General features: G+C 41.8%; 1 protein-coding gene across 3 annotated transcripts; it reads left to right on the top strand.

Annotated features, from left to right (window-relative positions):
• Positions 1-100: 100 nt before the first annotated feature.
• On the top strand, positions 101-19,382 carry LOC115372407 (inhibitor of nuclear factor kappa-B kinase subunit alpha-like). Of its 3 annotated transcripts, none has more exons than XM_030070276.1 (24): positions 101-208; positions 6,194-6,303; positions 9,264-9,464; positions 10,136-10,278; positions 10,844-10,938; positions 11,054-11,171; positions 12,182-12,251; positions 12,369-12,457; positions 12,559-12,648; positions 12,777-12,901; positions 13,750-13,857; positions 13,959-14,094; positions 14,199-14,399; positions 14,927-15,029; positions 15,447-15,570; positions 15,665-15,816; positions 15,897-15,958; positions 16,049-16,158; positions 16,249-16,298; positions 16,411-16,519; positions 16,650-16,797; positions 16,926-16,972; positions 18,078-18,177; positions 18,382-19,382. In XM_030070276.1, exons 4-24 carry the CDS (start codon positions 10,174-10,176, stop codon positions 18,475-18,477), a joined length of 2,238 nt encoding a protein of 745 aa, XP_029926136.1. In that variant the 5' UTR covers positions 101-208; positions 6,194-6,303; positions 9,264-9,464; positions 10,136-10,173; the 3' UTR covers positions 18,478-19,382. The 3 variants fall into 3 exon arrangements, with proteins under 3 accessions (XP_029926136.1, XP_029926134.1, XP_029926135.1); XM_030070274.1 differs by having other exon boundaries at positions 18,078-18,204; XM_030070275.1 differs by lacking the exon at positions 101-208 and having other exon boundaries at positions 5,889-6,303; positions 18,078-18,204.
• The last annotated feature ends 1,268 nt before the right edge of the window (positions 19,383-20,650 follow it).

Genomic DNA, 20,650 nt, shown 5'->3' with positions numbered 1-20,650 from the left:
GCGGATCAGCTTTGCCAGGCAGACCCAGCAGGGTGCAGGGACTCGGGGGGGGGGAGAGAAGAAGGCGCTCCAGACGTCATGTCTCCTCCCACCTCATAAATATTCATGAGCCAAATGCCCTGCGTGTCCTTACGCGATGACGCAACGCGACAACTGCGGGTCCCGATTGCTGCAGCCGCTTGTCAGTGTGACGAAGATTGGCACTCAGGTAAGCTGTCACTCAAAATCTTCTTTTTCCGTTCCCTATCAATCAAACAATCTGGGCTGCACACAAAAATGCCCATAGTACAGCGGTTAAGCCCTCAAATCAAGGGAAATTGTGCACTTTTACATAGAAGCATGAAACTTCTACCATAGTAAGTTTATACCATGAGGTTTATTTTCAGATGTGGAGGGAAGTCAGATTTGACCTCTAAGGCCCGGCAGAGGTCAAATCCAAGATGGCCGCCAATAATATTCAAAAATGCATAACTTTGGAACCAAACACAATAGAAAAACACTTAAAATGTCATTTCCCACTAACCTTTGGGTGCCCATTCTGTTTATGATACCTTTGAAATCACCAGAATTCAAGAATATGCATTTAGATCAATGTGGAGGTCAAATTATGCAGACAAAGGGAGGTGAACGGTGCAAAAAGGTAGTTTATTTCCAAAATAATAACAGTAATGATGTTAATAGTGATTATAACAATAGTAATGCCAATAATAATAATAATTATCATAAGTTATTTTTAACTGATTTATTATTTAACTTTTTAATAATTTATTTTTAACTTAATTAACTTTATTTTTAACTTAATTTTTTAACTGATTTATGCAGAAAATTTCATTGAACCTAAGGTCGCTTTACAAAACAAAAAACCTTCAAGGGATGGAGAAGTGGCAAACAGACAACACGACGGTCCTTTCATGTCAGGATCACAAAATGGCAATGATCTAAAATCTTAACAATCCCCAGAACAAAAACAGAGATCTGTACACTTAAGTGCAGCTTTGACAGATGAGCACCATCCAGTGCACCCTTTCTGGCAGTTGCAGCGGATCAGCTCATGGCAGGACTTTGCTGCTTCAGGGGGAGTGGTCCAGAGTGGCTGCCACCCAGTGGTTTCCTTTGTCCAGCCCCAGTCAGATGGCTCTGGCATCTCTGGATCCAGGACCAGTGACTGGTTCCAGATGTTGGCCTGAAAGCAAGTACACTTGATGTGCTGTTTGAGAGCAGCCCGGGTTGGAGGGATGTGTTCTAAACTCCTGGACTTCTGGGAGAAAAGCTGTTTCCTGGCATCATTCACTTCCATGCTCTTACTGGTTCGGTCATACATGAGCACCACAAATCGTTCCAGCGGTAACATGGAATCTTCACTGACCTCACTTAACATGCACAGGAGTTCCTGGAAAGCATCGCTGACCTCTGGGAAAGACTTCCACATCTCCCACGCACTCTTCTTTCCACGGCCAGCAAATGCAGACAGTGTCACATCCAGTGAAAACGTGAAAGACAGGGAGAGTCAGGCACTTGATAGGAGTCATTGTGGCAATCATTTTGTGAATAGCAATGAACCGGAAACTCGACCCAACACCCAAAGGAAACCCACAGTTCACCAGGAGCTATTTTGCTAAAAGAAGCCACTGCCAACACCACCACATCCGTATCAACGGTACGTATGGTGACCTTCTTACAACCTTTCTGCACAGCATCTGCCACATGCAGAAGTAGCCGTGTGTTGGCCTCTTCTTGTGAACATGGGGCAAGGTGGGCCACACATGAGTCAGCAGGAGAGCAGAGGACTTCAGTTCCTTCTGTTGCATATAGTTCCTTGTCCTCTACTACAGGTAGATGAACGGCTTCTCGGGCCAGGAACGAGAACAACTGCGTTTTGTTTTCTTCACATCGAAGGAAGTCTTTCCGGTTCTTGGGCATCACAGTAAGAGGAGCCACCCTTTTCCTTATGCCACTACCCCTCTTCTGTCTGGTTGAGGCTTTCAGGCTGGCAGATAGGTAAACATCACAGACAAGGTCAAGGTCAGAGCTGGAGTTGCTGCCTGGTTTTCATTAGAAAAGAAGTGGTTGATGTCTCCATCTCGTGTTTGACATGAGATGTAAAGCCTTGAAAAAAGACCACAGTCACTCTTCAGCGTGGCAAGTTGTGCCTTCTCTGCTCAACTAGAGGGAAGCGCTCATGTTGAAAGAGTGGCTCCTTTTTCTGTGATGCCCAAGAACCGGAAAGACTTCCTTTGATGTGAAGAAAACAAAACAGAGTTGTTCTCCTTCCTGGCCCGAGAAGCCGTTCATCTACCTGTAGCAGAGGGCAAGGAACTATATGCAACAGAAAGAACTGAAGTCCTCTATGCTATGCTGTGAGTGCACAGACTGGGATGCTATGCTATGAGTGCACAGACTGGGATGTACTGCAGGACACAGAGGGAAACTGGGGGGACACGGACATTGACAGGGAGGCTGACTGCATCGTCAGCTATACATCTTTCTGCGGGGACATGATCGTACCAGTGAGGGTGGTGTGCTGTTACCCGAACAACAAGCCCTGGATCACCTGTGACATCAAGGGGCTCCTGAACCAGAAAAAAGCTGCCTTCAGGAAGCAGATAGGGATAGGGAGAAGTGCAAGCAGGTGCAACGGGAGCTGAAGAGGAGACTGAAGATGGCCAAGGTGGACTATAAAAAGAAGGTGGAGAGGAAGTTGCAGCATAATGACACCAGAGAGGTATGGAGGGGAATGAAGAACATCACCGGCTACAAACTGAAAAAAAGCCAGGCTACGGCAGGTGATGTGGACAAGGCCAATGAGTTCAACCAGTTTTATAATAGGTTCGGCACAGCGGCCAGGGTCTGCACTGCCTCATCATCACACCCCTCCACCTCTCCAGCAGCAGCCCCCTCCCCTACACCACCCTCTCTTCACTTCTCCAGCCCCAACACTGCAGCTGCAACTCCCCTGCCTCCTAGCTCCCCTCCCTTCTTCTCTGTAGATGAGGTGAGGATGGAGCTGAGGAGACTGCAACCGGGGAAGGCGGCTGGCCCAGATGATGAGTGCCCGAGGCTGCTGAAGGTCTGTGCGGACCAACTGGCTGAGCCTCTCCAGCAAAATCTGTTTAACCTGAGCCTGCAGGTTGAGAGGGTCCCGGTCCTGTGGAAAACATCATGTCTTGTGCCGGTCCCCAAGGCTGGGCGCCCGGCCAAGCTTAACGATTACAGACTGGTGGCCCTTACATCACACATTATGAAGACCCTGGAGCGGTTGATCCTCCGTCACCTGAGACCACAGACCAAACATGCGCTCGACCCCCTGCAGTTTGGGTACTGGGAACACATCGGGGTAGACGACGCTGTCCTCTACCTGTTACACCGGGCCTACTCCTTGGATACTACTTGGATGAGCCGGGGAGTCAAGTGAGGATTTTGTTCTTCGACTTCTCGAGCGCCTTTAACACCATCCAGCCTCTGCTGCTCCGAGAGAAGCTTGGACTAATGGGAGTTGAACCTGCCCTCACATCCTGGATCACTGACTATCTGACTGGAAGACCACAGTATGTCAGGTTGGGGAGCTTTGTTTCTGGGACGGTTGAGAGCAGCACTGGTGCTCCTCAGGGGACTGTGCTGGCTCCGTACCTGTTCACCCCGTACACATCAGACTTCAGCTACAACTCACAGTCCTGCCACATTCAGAAATATTCTGATGATACAGCTATTGTGGCATGTGTGAGGAAGGGGCAGGAGGCAGAGTACAGGGACCTTGCGGGAGCCTTCAGCAGCTGATGTGAGAGGAACGGCCTGATCCTAAACACCAAAGAGACCAAGGAGATGGTCATGGACTTCCGCAGGTCTAAGCCACCGATGCAGCCAGTCAACATCAGGGGTGAGGACATCGAGGTGGTGCAGTCCTACAGGTACCTGGGGGTGCACCTGGACAGCAAGCTCGACTGGTCTGTGAATACAGATGCTGTCTTCAGGAAGGGCCAGAGCAGGCTCTACTTCTTGAGGAGGCTCAGGTCCTTCGAGGTCTGTGGGGAGATGCTGTACATGTTTTACCAGTCAGTGGTGGCGAGTACCATCTTCTATGCTGCTGTCTGCTGGGGAAGTAGTGTGACAGAGAGGGACACCTGAAGGCTGGACAAGCTGATCCAGAAAGCTGGATCAGTGCTGGGGAGGCACCTGGACTCACTGGGGATTGTGGTGGAGAGGAGACCAAGCTGTCTGACATCATGGACAATATCAACCACCCCCTCCACCACACCCTGGTGGAGGGGGTGGTTTTTTGTTTTGTAAAGCGACATTAGGTTCAATGAAATTTTCTGCATAAATCAGTTAAAAAATTAAGTTAAAAATAAAGTTAATTAAGTTAAAAATAAATTATTAAAAAGTTAAATAATAAATCAGTTAAAAATAACTTATGATAATTATTATTATTATTACTGGCATTACTATTGTTATAATCACTATTAACATCATTACTGTTATTATTTTAGAAATAAACTACCTTTTTGCACCATTCACCTCCCTTTGTCTGCATAATTTGACCTCCACATTGATCTAAATGCATATTCTTGAATTCTGGTGATTTCAAAGGTATCATAAACAGAATGGGCACCCAAAGGTTAGTGGGAAATGACATTTTAAGTGTTTTTCTATTGTGTTTGGTTCCAAAGTTATGCATTTTTGAATATTATTGGCGGCCATCTTGGATTTGACCTCTGCCGGGCCTCAGAGGTCAAATCTGACTTCCCTCCACATCTGAAAATAAACCTCATGGTATAAACTTACTATGGTAGAAGTTTCATGCTTCTATGTAAAAGTGCACAATTTTCATGGCTATCCGCTGAACTACCAGGGCGAGAAGTGCGGACGTAGTCAGAACAGTGGAGAGGGTTTTGGTGGGGAAGCAGCGGCAGGGCTCCGGGAAGAATAAAAATCTGTCTGCGGGAAAAAAAAATATGTCGGCGTTTTGGGGGCAGAGAAGGATTGTGGAAAAGCAAGGGCGAGAGCTAGAAGCAAGGCCCCTGCTTTACCCCGACAGTTGTAGTGCGAGGGGAGGGATAGGCAGCTGTCCCCGCTTGATTGATTGACTGATGTGGGCAGGATTTTGGACCAACTGGCTAGCCTGTTAGCCAAGGCTCGTTATTACAGCCAAGTCACAGTACACTAATAACAAGAACTATGTATTTATTCTAATTGGAAACGCAAATTGCCGAAGCTGTACCTTTTTAGCGAACGGCGTACATGCGCTGCCTCTTTGTACTTACCCGCAGCGGGTACTGTAGCTCGCTAGGTTAGCATGTTTTTTGGCAATGATTTCCTTGCTAAATATGGCGCTTTGCATTTTGGCTGAGTGTTCACCGTACCAGCATGCAAACACTTAAGTTAGCAGGCTAACTAGCTTGCTAACGTTAGCTTTAGCTTGGCCGGACGGTGGCTATTTTTGAATAACAGTTCACCGTAAATTTTGGGCACCCGGCTAACATTTATGTGTCTTTTAAGGTGTTTAGCGAAAGTAAAAGATATGCTCCGCTGTTTCAGCTAGCGGCTTTGCCTGGGCATACCCCACTTAGACAAACTGGTTATCCTAAAGGCTGAGGTTTATTTTATTTTATTTTATTTGTATTGCCGCCTGAAACGATATCTGAGTAGCCAGTCGAGGGCTAAAAGCTAAGTTCATTGTGGTGGGTGTGTTGTATGAGTTGTAGGTAACATTAGCTGACTGTTGTAGCACCCCAGGGTTAGTGAAACTTGTCATTTTCCGAATTCCCTTGGCCATAAATAGTTTAATAGTAAATTAATTAATAAATTGTAAACGCAGCCCCCTTCCACGTTGTCCTCAGTGATTTCTTTTTCAAATGGTAACATAATCTCATTGGCTCAGATGCGTGTGTGTATGCATATGACAACACAAGATCTGAGTTTGCATGATTTCACTCTAAAATTACCTTTCAGTGTCTTATTTTACATGCCCACACCCTACCCCAAAGCCACATATCCACGTTTTTGTCTGTTTTCGAGACTACACCTCTAGAGTTAAGTTTTTGATACTTTTTCACGAGCGTATACAGTGGATTTATTTCTGCTATTACCCCCTTACCTTATTAATTAGGCTTTCACTTTTTAGTGTTTGTCAGACAGAATTTAAAGCTTCTGTTCTTTTGATAGGCAGTCTAACTGATGTTATGTGTGTGTTGTGTAGGTTGGCCAACTGTCCCACCTCTCTATAATGCCCCAGTGTTTGCAGCATCTGCAGTGAACATGATGGCAGCCCAGGTTTCCATAGACAAGTACCCAGAAGGAGAGCAGCAGGTGGGTGAGAGGGCGAATTTTCGTCCTGGACTTATACCGGAGGCCTGCAAAACCTGCTCAGTTCAGAGAGACCTACTGTATTCATCACCATCTGTCAAGAAGACATTTATGATAACTACCTAAAACAGCCCACAGCATTTCAATATTTGACAGTGCGTCCTCATTTAGTTTAGTGGTAGCAAGTTGATCTAGATAAATAAACCAAAGGAAACATTTGTTCATGTAATACAAGAGGCAGTGTTAATGCCATTACATCAGTTTGGATAATGGGGGTTTGTTTGTGTGATTGTGGTGGACCACCACAAATAAATCACTGTATGGGAGACACTGATGTAATATAAAGCCCCATTTCTGTGTCTGTGCTTATGTAAATTGCTTACAAAATATCTTTATTCAAGTGCCAAATTTGGGGGTGTCAAAGAGAGCTGAGAAAGATCTATGACTAACAAGAAATTTTCCACCCCGTACAAGTGAGTATTTTTAGCCCCTTTGCGCTCAATCTAAGTCATTGTTGCCTCAGTCACATGGTTTGAGATGGGATTTATGCTCTTGGATGGGATCCTAGGTTGCTGGTAGGCAGGCAGGGTGTGAAAATGTGTGAAAGGAGAGGAGAGGGAACTTGGGTCGTAATCAGTGAATGTGCCTTGAGAGGAACATTGCACAGGCTACAGTAACACTTGCCATTTCAATGCAGCTATTATTTCGGGATTCTGTCAGGAGCATCAAGTGACGGGTCTGTACGCTCAAGGTCTAGGTTTTGCTCTCTTTGAAATCGGATCTTCATAATCAGATACGGAGCTCTTGCTCTCATTGTGATGTGAACTGAACATTGCCTGGATGCAGGCCAGGCACTGATTGATTTTTTTTTTTTTTTGGCATATTTGATCACTACGATAACTATGGATGAGTCATTAAGCTGGAAATCACATATTAAGTGTGTACAAAGCAGGGTAGCAAGAAGTATAGCAGTAATCAATAAAGCAAAGCAGTTTCTGGACCAAAAATCACTCCACACTCTCTACTGTTCACGAGTTTTGCCATACTTGCATTACTGTGCTGAGGTCCGGGGTAATAACTATAAAACATCCTTACAGTCATTAATCATCTTGCAAAAAAAGAGCAATAAGGATCATTCACAAAATTGGCTATCTGGATCACACTAACTTACTTTTTTTGCAGTCAAGACTGCTCAAATTTACAGACATTGTTGAATTCCAAACAGCACAGATAATGTTCAAAGCTAGGAATGAATCATTGCCAGGAAATATTCAAAAATTATTCAGTGATCGAGAGGGGGGCTACAACTTAAGGGGCAAATTAAACCTCAAAATGTTTAGTTTTCACACAACTAGGAAGGGTTTTTGTATCTCAATTTGTGGGGTGAAGCTATAGAACAGTCTCGGTGTGGAGTTACAGCAATGTAAAAATATTAACCAGTTTAAAACAAGATATAAAGAAAGAATCTTCAGGAGGTATGAGGTTAATGAATAATGTTATTTATATTTTTGGATTTTTTTTTCCGTGTTTCGCTTATATTACTACATGTGAACTGCATCCATGCATGAGTGTGTTGGTGTGTGTGTGTGTGTGTGTGTGTGTGTGTGTGTCTGTGTGTGTGTGTGTGTGTTTATCTTAAACTGTCTTTATGTTTATCTTAAACTCTTTGCTGTTCTGTTATTTCATATTCAAAATAAAATGTTCAATCAATCAATCAATCAAACAAACTTCTTACAGAAAAAAATGTTCCCGTTATTTTATGGAAGGTTTGTGAAAAAAAATCCATCAACTCCCGCTGCAAATATATATTTATGATATTTAAAAAGTGGTACACAGACATTTCTCCAAATATACTGTGCTGTCAGGAATGCCCATGGCCAGAGTCCGTCCCTAAAGTAGTTAGAAATAAGATTTATGTATTTATTTATTTTTAGGTCAACTGGTGGCTTTTTTGGACTCAGATTTGGGGGGTTATGGCTCCATTTCATGGGTGATAATGGGTGCAGATGTGAGTGGTAAGAGAGGTGAGGTATTACAGATTTCCCCCCCTGTCCATTAGTTTTTTGTTTGTTTGTTTGTTTGTTTGTTTGCACACCACTGCTGTAAACAAAACACTGCATGGCTTGTGGTCGGTGAGTGACACACGCATAGCAACACTGAAGCTGGGATACTGCGCCATCTAGTGAGCATACAAAGACCCTTTCCATAGTGGCAAGAAGTTTTTTTTTTTTTTTGACCAATTTTTTATTAAGAGATTTTCCACAGGGGGCAGTAGATGTTACAGTACATGGCGGATAAGATAAGTTACCCTTGGTATGTGTCCCCTGTTGCCGTCCCCCCACTCCCCTCAACCTACTCCATCCCCATCCCTAACCCGGGAAAGGAAAAAGAAAAAGGGTGCAAGGCAGTGCACACAATAAAACAGAAAAAAAAAACAGGTAACACAAAACAAAACAAAACAAAGAAGACCACCGTGGGGATGTTCTTGAGTTGTTGACTGTTAAGACATATAATGGTAGTTATGTACACAGCAATAATTATATACATTATACAGTATTTGGACTGAGCGAGCTAGATTAAGACTGACTTGCAAAAAAAAAAAAAAAAAAAAAAAAAAAAAGTGGCAAGAAGTTACATCTGAATTATGCCTAAAAAATTTTAAATTACATATTTCTGAGGGGAGAGTGGTGTATTTGCGATATGAAAAAATAAATTGCTGCTCAGAAATATTTTCTTTCGGTCTGTTTGACGTAAAAAGGGGAATCCCCCTGTGTACTGCGGACTTGCACAGGAAAGCCACTACCTTCCGCAACATGCTGCCTGATTAAAGGTACAGTCACTAGTTGTTGCCCATCCCAATGCAATACCAATCTGCGGTGCACAGGCGCATGCGCAGAAGAATCGCCTGTGTGTAATACTCTATACTTTCACTTTGTACAGAGTGGGCTCTCTGTCTCTCTTAGTGCTCACGACGTTTCCACATTCATCGCTGGGACATAAACACAACGTAGAGCCGTGTTGGATGGATTGGGAGGGTTGAAGGATTTGTTTTGTTTTGCTACTGAGAGTAAACAACAACGCAACAAAACAACGGACTATAAACAACATGGACTGAGACAAACGCGAACCTTGTCCTCGAGCGGCAGCTCTGCCCTTCTCAGCAAGTGAGTTGGTGGAAATCATGTCGAGGTTTAATAGGTTTGCTTCAGCCTGTATCATGTGTATAATTAAAGGTTCCAAACTTTTTTTCAAGTCCTGGACCCCAAAACAAATCCACATTAGTCTGTAGACTTTACTAGAGCAGAGTTTTACAATGTGTCCATGTGACCTGTCTGGAAACATCGTAACCTAAATTATCTCAAATGAAGGCGTTGTAAAGTATTGAACTGTCTTTAAATCATGTTTTCACGTTTCATTATACAATAACTGGCTTGTTTGTGAATAAGCTCTGACATTATCATAGAGGTTAGTTATGCCACCACTAACCAAAGCATCCTTTTGTTGCTGTTTTACTAAACATAATTTGATTTTATGTTGTTTTCAAGAACACCAGTAGCCATATTCAGTCAGAATGGGATGCTTTTGGCAATTTAAAAATAAATAAATAAATAAAAAATCTAGATTTTTATTGGTCTCATTTAATTCCAGATAGCCCTATAAATAACCAAAAGTCTTAGATTTGGCTGAAACCTGGAAATACCCTTTTTTAAGCAACCCTACCTGTTAAGACTATTGGTGTTAGATATAACAAATCCAATGCTGTGCTCTGTGTTTACTTTCTAGTTTATGTAACAGTGACATTAAACTACTCATCATTTGCTGAATTCACAAACAGGTCACCTCTGTGGCCCCTGCTCCAGAAGACCAAACATTATGGAGAGGGCTCCACTGCGACAGAGCCAGCTGTGTGGCTCCTGGGAGATGAAGGAGAGGCTTGGGATAGGGGGCTTTGGACATGTCTACCTGTACCAACACCTGGTAGGTTTTATCCCTGCCCATACTCTAGTTCCCAAACTTTTCATAACCAAGGCACCCCTGAAAAAATCCCCCCACACTTCACCATATTTCAGTTTCAGTGTGCGGTCCATTAGTAGCTCTGCGAGTTCTTCTTGAGCTTTGCTGTCCAAACTTGTGGCTGATGCTGATGACAACAAGCAGCAAACAAGAGATGGGCAAGTGGGAAACAATCAGTTACCCTGCTTCATAGAAACACATATATTGCACTTGATGCAACTCAAAAAACCTATAAAACACATTCAGTAGGGCTTACATTACATTCAGTTTCATATTTTTAAATCTGAGCAATATCTCTGCTTTATTTATGTGTGAGCTCGGTTGTAATAAAGTTTATATGGGATGAAGTTTATTAAATGAGAGAAAAAATGATAATGTGAAACAAGCAGATTCTCAGGGGACACTTGTCATGGCTCACCAGTCCACTGCGGCACCCACTTTGAGAACCACTGGACTGGGTGTCGCATAAACTGAAGAGCCAGGACCTTCCTTTGACTTTGTTTCCATCCCGTCTCTATGTTTTGAACAGGAAACAGGAGAGAAGATTGCTGTGAAATTGTGTCGCCTGGAGCTGAACTCCAAGAACAAAGATCGCTGGAGCAGAGAGATACAGATCATGAAGAAGTAAGTGTGCATGATCTGCTTATGTTTGATGAGTCAGTGTTCACTGACTTGAACAATTGACCATCTTGCCTCTTGTCAATCCATTACTGCGACTTTGACTGTGTTCCTGTTGCAGGTTGAGTCATGTGAACGTTGTTCGAGCCAGAGAGGTTCCCGAGGAGATGAGCTCCATTGCTTTGAATGATCTTCCTCTGCTGGCCATGGAGTACTGCTCCAGAGGAGACCTGCGCAAGGTAGCAGAGGGCTGGCTGAGAGCTGTAGCGATGGCTCAATACTGCAGCTTGAAGACAACTCTTTCATAATGATCTAAAACAATGACCTACATTTGGGCATGCACCAGTACAGCTTTTTCAGTACTGAAGTTGTACAAATGTTGCACTGTCTGGCCATCAGATATTTCTATTTTTATTTTACTAGTTTAGTTTTTTTGTTTGTTTATAATTATGAATATTTTATAGACAAAGTTATTAAAGAAACAACAATGAATTAACAATAAAAATAGTCACTAGATGTACCCCTAATCATGATAGTTGTATTAATTTGGACAGTAATAACTATATGCCACACTGAAGTAATTTTTCTGGTTAATTGAACCCTGTGAAACATTTTTTTTTGTCTAGGATTAAGGTAAATCTCAGTTATTTCAACATTTTGCTCATTTATGTGCTGGTATAACTCTCAAACTAGAGAAGACAGGTAGAGAGAAAGAGGTGGAAGAGCCATGTGACAAAGGTCCTGCATTCAAACCCAGGGTGACACCAGAATGCCCCGAAGCCTTTCATATGCTTCCTAGTATTAGTTTTATCTTTACATACAGCATGTTGAGTCGTCTGTAAAACAAATTATTGTTAATCTTTACATCAGTCTAGAGATATTAAATTCTTTAGACCTTAGCATGTTAGTCCCTAGAAATTTGGTAAGGGTCATAACAATGAAACTCTGTTACTCTCACTAAACAGTGCTGGCTTGGACCATTAGCTTAGGATGATTGGACAAAATGGTTGATTTAAAATTGTTCCTTTGTCCATCATTTGAGAAATACAGGTTTCTGTATGCCAGAAATGGCAAAAATCAAGACAGTTGGCTTTTATTTCTGACGTTTTGCTCAGGGCTTTTGTTTGTCACTACATTTTAGCCTGCGCCAGTATCAGTACTGGTATCAGTATGCAACCCAACCTGAAAAAATGATTTGTGGTTTCCCATATTGCAGTGCTACCCACTTTCTCTGTGCCCCTTAATTTAGATGTTGAATAAACCAGAGAACTGTTGTGGCCTAAAGGAAAGTGAAGTCCTCTCGCTGCTCAGTGACATCGGTAATGTTTTTTTTCTGTTCAGTCGTAATAAAATCCATTGTCTAGTCACATGTTGATATGTAGTGTAATGTCATGTCATTGGATGCCACACATCTCAATATGTGAATATATACACAGGTTCTGGCATCCAGTATCTTCATGAGAATAAGATTATCCACAGAGACCTGAAGCCAGAGAATATAGTACTACAAGACGTCAATGGGAAGGTGAGCTTGTTTCCTCTGATACTTGCATGCAGTTCCTTTCATCTGGGATTTCCTCCATTATGTGGCTCGTATTCATTCTGCACATATTTTTTTCCCTCCAGCTTGTTCATAAAATCATAGATCTTGGCTATGCCAAAGACCTAGACCAGGGCAGTCTCTGTACATCCTTTGTTGGAACTTTGCAGTATCTGGTAAGTGTTGTGGCAATGCAAGCAAATGGGTTTTGCTAATAGATTTCAATCCCTCAAGTTGATAAATCCTTCATTTATTCATCCCTGTGTGATATACCTGTGTGTGTGTGTGTGTGTGTGTGTGCCAGGCTCCAGAGCTTTTTGAGAATAAGCCCTACACTGTGACTGTGGACTACTGGAGTTTTGGTACAATGCTCTTTGAATGCACTTGTGGCTTTCGCCCCTTTCTGCACCACATGCAGCCTGTACAGTGGTGAGTCTTCATTGCAACAATATTTTCCCCATCTATATTCTGAGGTGAGAGAATATGAAGTGGGAGACCTGGGGATTAGGGCTGAATGATATGGTTATAATCATATTGCAGTTTTTTGACATATAGTGCAATTATAATTCATGATTTTAGTTGGGATGCTAATTTTTGCATCATGATTTTATTTTTCACTGAAAATCTGCATTAAAAGGATGACGATGTTGTGATTTTTGCTGGGGTTTGTATCAAAACAACACGTTTTCTTACTTCTGGAGAATATGTTTTTTTTTGGCCAAGGCATCGCTGCAGCACCACAGTACCTCATTTATAATAGGATTTTGTCACAGATTTTACTGTTTTATTAAAAACACTAGAGCTCCTGTGATGGGGATATTGCACTTCCCCATATTGTGATTTTGATAATAATTCAATTTCTTATTCAGCCCCAATGGTGATACATGTAGAAATATTCATGCAACATTGATGCACACAAGATTGTAAGGTTTTAATGTTCGCCAATTCCACAGTGTTACTCCACAGTGTTACTACAAAACTTAATATTCCTATGGAAATATTGTAGCTATATGACCTTTAGGAAAGATATACTCAATTTAAGTACCACAGAGTCAAATGAAATGTTGGAATATTTTAATATTTCATTAGGGTAGGAATGTTGAACATAAGATTATTGAAAATCTGTAAATTGAAATCTCTGTATTAATGTCTGCACCATTAACGGATTTTTTGTCTTAATTGTATGCAAAGATCAATATAATAGTTTGTAGAAAGTAATTTCAGCGCTTTTCTAGTTTAATTTAGAGTTCATCATGTTTTTTTGCCTTTTCTTGTAGGACAAGTAAAGTAAAGAACAAAGGTCCAAAAGACATCATGGCAGTAGAAGACATGAATGGAGAAGTCAGGTTCTCCGCACATCTTCCATATCCCAACAACCTCAGCAGGTTCATAAAAAAACATTAAGCTTGTCTGACTGACCACCCACACGCTTACCAACATCAAACATGCCTCACTCTAAAAATACTGTCTGTGTGTGTGTGCACAGGCCGCTGCTGGAGCCAGTGGAGTCTCTTCTGCAGATGTTGTTAATGTGGGACCCTGCGACTCGTGGTGGAGGGCTGGACCCCGACACAAACCAGCCCTGCTGCTACACTGCTCTCCAGAATATTCTCAACATGAAGGTAAATGATCCGAGTCTCGCCTCCACTTACACTCACATTATTTCATGGATGTATTTTACAAGAGCATAGCGTGCCGCCCTGGCCCTCCATGTTTCTTCTCCTAGGTGATTCACGTGTTGGACATGACATCAGCCCAGTTGCACTCCTTGGTTCTGGGTCCTGAAGAGGGCTTACACTCTCTGCAACAGCGTCTGGAAACACACACTCACACACACATCCCTCCGCTTAGTCAGGAGCTGCTGTTGGAGACGGGGGTCTCCCTCGACCCACGCAGACCACCTGCACACTGCCTCCCAGATGGTCTGGTAAACACAGTCACAGTCATACAGAGACACACACTCACACACACACTATCTCATGTTAAACAGGCCCAAATGCCTGTGGTGGGTAATATGGCCTGCCAAATATCACAATTTGTGCTGCAGTGATTACAGGCGACAATCATGTAAACATTTTAGTCATTTATCAAGTTCCAAATAAACTCCTGCACACCGTCTGGCTCGCAGTACTATGTTTTATTACAGAGTTTCGGTGCTAGACCCTCATCGGGTAAATGGTTGGTGACAATGGAAAGCCATCTTAAATATGGAGTTGTTTCCTGCAACCAGTCACATAACCCATGTGCAATAGAAAGGCATAAATACCAAACATCAATTTACTATGTGACAGAATCCAATATCATATATATAGCTAGACAAGTAAAAAAAAAATCTGTAAAATACCAATCATAGATGTACCCCAAAAACCATCAATAAGTAAATAGAACCCTTTTTAATACTTAATACCACTACTGTGATTTATGGTATTTGTTCTCTGCTTTCTGTTGCCTCAGCAAGGTTGGGACAGCTCCATAGTCTACCTCTTTGATAAGAGTCTGACAAAATACTCTGGACCCCTGACTGCCAGACCTCTGCCGGACAGCGTCAACTTTATAGGTGAGACATAAAGCTGATATGAGCAGACCTACCCACCCTCAAGCTTTTCATAATTTTGTTAGAGATCCGGCTTAATTTGAGCTACTCTTTTATCTCCTGGGAGAAAAAACAGCCCTTCTGAAGTGAGCAGCACCTGGGGTTGCAATTTACAAATGGCTCTCACAAGCTTGATTTCGCCAGTCTGAAGTTTTTAATGCTGTATATCACCCAAATTCATCAATGCTTGACTTGACTTGACAATAATGTGAGTAAAAAGTGAAGCCGCTATGATGTCAGATCTTTACCAGTGTCGAATTTTAAACAATTCTGAATCCTTTTACCTTACTAGACTGTGAAAGACATTAGAAAAGTCCTTGAATTCTCTGTCCAACCGAGTGTGAGAGCTCTGTCTCTGTTGTGCACAATGTGGCGTCTCAGTTAGGGAAACCAAGACGCAGCTTCCACTGGCAACGCTGAGGAAGGTGTGGGGGGAAGCAGTCAGCTACATCTGCGGATTAAAAGAGGACTACATACGCCTGTATCGGGGACAGAGGGCTGCCATGTAAGAACATGTACACTTGTACACAATCACCCACATGTGCGCATGCAAACACTGAGGATATCCCTCCCTTTTGTGTGTGTGTGTGTGTGTGTAGGCTGAGTCTGCTGAGATACAACACCAACTTAACGCGGTACAAGAACCTGCTGTTCTCCCATTCTCAGCAGCTCCGAGCCAAGCTGGCTTTCTTTCAGACCAGCATCCAGCATGACCTTCAGCAGTACACTGAGCAGAGACAGACGGGCATCTGTGAGTATATCTCCCCGTGCTGCAGTCGTATATACAAGTTCTAATTATACTATCTCACATTTTTGTTTATGGTTTTGTAGCTTCAGCAAAAATGCTGAAGGCCTGGCAGGACAATGAAGGGAAGGCTGCTGGGTTTGCACAGGTAGGAAACTTTAATTCTTAGTTGTACTACACAGCCATACTGTATGTAGAGTTTTTGATAAACAATGCAGGGTGAACGCATTTATTTCAGGTTGCAGAGGTGGGGTATTTGGATGAAGAAATTGTGTCTCTACACTCTGAGATTGTGGAGTTGCAGAGAAGTCCATTTGCAAGGAGACAAGGAGACGTTATGGAGCAGCTGTCAGTATTTATGGCGCTCTGTTTATAGTGTAACCATATCTTTAAAGATATGACAGTGTGTGCAGATGATTTGTTTATCTCTGTTTTCAGGGAGGAAAAAGCCATTGAACTCTACAAGCAACTGAAAGCTAAATGCAAAAGTTAGTAAAGAATGACTGTGCAGTAACCTTGGCCTGGTATGTGCTGTGTATATTTACATGTCTGTGTGAAATAATAGGTTGTGGTTTATCATTGCGACATGTATTTGCACAGGTCCTGACCCCCCACATGGCTACAGTGATAGTTCAGACATGGTGAAGGCCATTCTCCAAACGGTTCAGAACCAGGACAGAGTTTTAAAAGACCTGTACACTCATCTAAGGTACTTCACTCACAAGTTTATTCCACACAAACCCACACCAACCTACAGAGCCCAGTGCAACAGAACTATTGACTCACAATGCTTTATGTGTCAGTGATGCTAATATTTTTCCCCCTCTCTCCTTCTGTAGTACGATTCTGGTGTGTAAGCGGCGTATTGTCGATTTGTTCCCAAAGTTGGAGACAGCGGTAGAGAACATAAAAGCCGCAGAGGCAGCAGTGATGCAGATGCAAATGAAGAGACAGAGGGAATTCTGGTACCTTCTCAAGATTGTCTGTGTGAGTGTACTGTATAACAATTAGTGCTACAAATATATGCTTATCTATTAGTGTTTTTTGGAGTCCACGAAATGTGAAAGCATGTGGCAGGATCCTGTTGCTAGTATTGTGTTTGGCTGTGTTTTTAGGCCCAGAGCAATCCATCACAGTCACTTCTGCAAAGTCCCGCTGTCAGGTAAGATCCACACAAGGCACAGCTCACTGGCGAATTTTTCAAAGCACTGCATACAGAATATATCTGAATAGAGTTGTTCATGGGGAAAATCCACCCTAAAACACTAAAACACACTGCTCAAAAAATGCTTTGCTGGGCCCATTTTGTTAAATGATGGTAAATTTTTCTTTTTCTTTTTTTATTTTTATGGATAACTTGCCAGACATAGACAACAACATGTCACATTGAGGCACAGCTACAAAGGAGTTTGACAACAGGAAAGATTTTCAGCAATTTAAAATGTCAGTGGTAAATGTAAAGTTTTGATATAGACCCTAAGAATCAACAAGCACTGGCGTTTTCTTAGACTCAACATTTTGCAGTGATTTAAAATTTTTGAATAGGCACAGTGCCCTGTGGCATTGTTTTCTCTCCACTTTTACCTATTTTTAGGAGAAAAAAAAACAATGTTTTGCATTTGCTATTGCTCTCCACACCTAATGTAGGAAGTGTAAGGAAATCTCTTTCTGAGGGTAGAAGCAGATATGGCAGGTTGAGGGAAAATGGTTACAACAAGGAAATTGTGTAAATTATGCCACTTGAACATAAAATCATTTCTGGAACTTACTGAACATCACAGACTGATAATGTATTCGTTTTGTTTTCAGTTCGGTTTCATTTCAGTTAGTTTCCAGAGTGAGTTTGCCCATTTAACTGAGTCTTTATTGGTTTCAGTATTAGTTTTTTTTTTTTTTTTTTTTTTTATAATGTGGGGGATGTTTGTTAGGGGCAAGATTTAAGTAGAAGAAGTTCAGAATAGGTATTACAATACAATCACAACACGTTGTGAAGGCGGTTATCTCAATAAACAGCAGCACCAGCGGCTCCTCATGCATGTTGTGTTGAAAAATTTAATCAAATAAAGACATTTTCTGTCTATTTTTATTTTATTTCTTTTCTTTTGTAAGTACACAGTATCATTTCGGTTAGTTTTCATCATTTTCTAAAGTCTAGTTTGTATTTTTCAGTTAAATAAAATGTATTTTCATGCCTAGTTTTAGTTTTTAGTTTAGTTTTAGTTAACTATAATAACCTTGGTTCAAAACTTTGTCTGGTGGCCTTTCAGTGAATCCGTTCATCAACTACTCGAGGAAAATCAGCGTTATCTGACCCAGCTGACTTCTTTACTGCAAGACACCACCCAGGAGATGGAGCACAGTGTCATGGTACAGCATGTGTGTGTGTGTGAGGAGGTGTGTGTATTTGCATATGTACAGACCACTGGGGTAATTGTAGCATACACAAATGGTTGACCAGTGTTAGTGTCATGTTGGAGACAAGCTGGGAGATGATTGTATAATATAGTACAAACCAGTTTGTTGTTGTTGTAATTACACTGAATTGGTATAATCTGTTTGTTCATTCTCCAGGATCAGGACTGGAGCTGGACTGAGTATGGATCAGTGAAAGCCGAACCACAGAACCTGCAGAAACTGGCGACAGGACTCAGTAATACAAATACATGAACGACTCTTACCAGAGCTACAGTCACTGAAAGCTTTTTTCCTACAGAATGTCAATATGCATAATATTCTGAGACAGATCATGAATTTACTTTACTACAAAATAAGGTTGCTCTTGGACGCTATTCATGTTTTTAATTTAAATGTAAAGACCTACATCTGGCTGTAACCAAGTCTTATTTATTTTATCTGTAGTCATGAGTAGAGTAAGAGAGTGCTGCTGACAAACCATGTATGATACAATGTGTGTCAATTTTATGAAGGTATGGCGGTTCTCCACCAAGATTTTTTTTTTGTTTGTTTTTAAAATTAGACAATAAATTGCTAGTCCTATTATCGATTTTCAGAGGGCAACTCCAATTTTGTCTCATCTATGCATGTGTTAAACTGTTGAGCGTAGTCAGCATTTGGGTGTTTACATTCACAAAGTGGACCAGACCACTGTCTCTTCACATACAGGAAATTGTCTGTTTAGAGGACCCGGGGTTCAAATTTCTTTTGAGAGCTGCTGTAACCCAAACAATATGAGGACTGAATAGATAGAAGTCGTACAAGTAAAATAGAGGATTGCACTGTTGTTTGAGAGTTAACTGTAGTAGTAGTAGTAGTAGTAGTAGTAGTTGTTGTTGTTGTGCCAAGGGCAACTGCAGCATTGTACAGTGCGGGAACAACAATCAAGCTCACATTTTAGAGTGTCACATTTTTAAAAAATGTATCATGAAATACATCAGTGTAAAGATCTGTTAAACATGAGTTCACAGGCTTGAAAAGAGGAATCCATCATACTTTTTTTGACGGCAATCATTCATTCTTGTATCAAGACGATGATTTCTCAGATGAAGACAAATACTCAAACACCACCTTCTGATAACACATACATAAAAATGAATAAAAGTGTTTTGTTTTTATACTTGAAGTTGATTACTGATGAAGTCATTTGATGCAATAATAATAATAATAATTATGACATGCCCATTGAAGGAATACATATTAGCTCTGGATCAACTCTACAGCTCTGCTGTCTGATACCTGATCAATTAAAGGGCTTCATGCTGATTGGTTGAAACAGATCTACCTGAGCAGGGCGTGCATGAAGGTATGTGGACCTAAATTGGGTCTGGGTGATGCTGCAATTCTCTCTGCACCCTTTAAACACCTGGTATTGCTATGATATTCTAATGACATAAAAATTTGTTATTTATAGTTTTGCTGTTGGATCACTACAGTTTGTCTGTCCATCCTGGGGAGAGATCCCTCCTCGGTTACTCCCCTGAGGTTTCTTCCTATTTCTTCCTGTTTTTCCCTGGTAAATGGGTTTTGTAGGGAGTTTTTCCTCATCCAATGTGAGGGTCTAAGGTCAGAGGATGTTGTATTGCTGTAAAGCCCCTTGAAGCAAATTTGGGCTATACAAATAAAAGCTGACTTGACTTGACAGTTTTTTTCTGTAACTGGTATGTAGGACTGTCATGGTGTCACGACCTCTCTAAGCTACATTATACTACAAAACAGTACATTTCTCTACCATCTATCATCAAAATGTAAATATACTGTGTGACTTTTAGTAATATTTTTTCACTTGAACTCGTAAGATTCTACAAAAAACGTTGGATGAGGATCCCCCCCCCCCCCCCCCCCCCCCCCCCCCCCCCCCCCCCCCCCCCCCCGTGGACCCTATTACATATCAAGGACCCTACAAGAGGTCCCAAATCCAATGTTGGGAAACCTTACGCTGCCCATGTTGCGCCTTCAGGTGCTCCTCGTAAAAACGTGTCTCTGTAGCTGGAGGTCGCATTCAAGTCCTTTTGGTCAGACAGTAACAAGGCAACTCGCGTAACGACCGGGAGTTTTTATTGGTTGCAATTTTAATTTTAGAAATAAAGTGACACATAGCTCATTTGTGCATCGGTAGCAGAATGAAGCAATCATATAAGTATTTTTAACCACTTTGGAAGTCGGTAGTGCACAAAAACGCTGTACAACTAAACAACGAATAGTGAGTGAAGTTGTGACACAAAATTTCTAGAAATTACAGAGTTGACCTATAACACAATCATATAATACAGCACGGTTCCCCGCCTTCGAAACCTCCCACCTTGGTTTCCAAAAAAACAAAATGTTTCGTTGTCATTTTTAGCAACTGGTTGGATCAACTGATTATTTATCCCCGGGTGTCCGA

Source organism: Myripristis murdjan, chromosome 15 (genome assembly GCF_902150065.1).
Source record: "Myripristis murdjan chromosome 15, fMyrMur1.1, whole genome shotgun sequence".
Lineage (NCBI taxonomy): Eukaryota > Metazoa > Chordata > Actinopteri > Holocentriformes > Holocentridae > Myripristis > Myripristis murdjan.
This window is presented reverse-complemented; position numbering and strand designations above follow the sequence as displayed.

Bases quoted from the DNA above. Each gene is read 5' to 3' on its own strand.
- LOC115372407 (XM_030070274.1), top strand. From the start codon at position 10,174: ATGGAGAGGGCTCCACTGCGACAGAGCCAGCTGTGTGGCTCCTGGGAG. The intron at 12,902-13,749 runs GTGAGTCTTCAT...CTTTTCTTGTAG, and splicing joins CACATGCAGCCTGTACAGTG to GACAAGTAAAGTAAAGAACA. The intron at 16,159-16,248 runs GTCAGTATTTAT...CTCTGTTTTCAG, and splicing joins GGAGACGTTATGGAGCAGCT to GGAGGAAAAAGCCATTGAAC.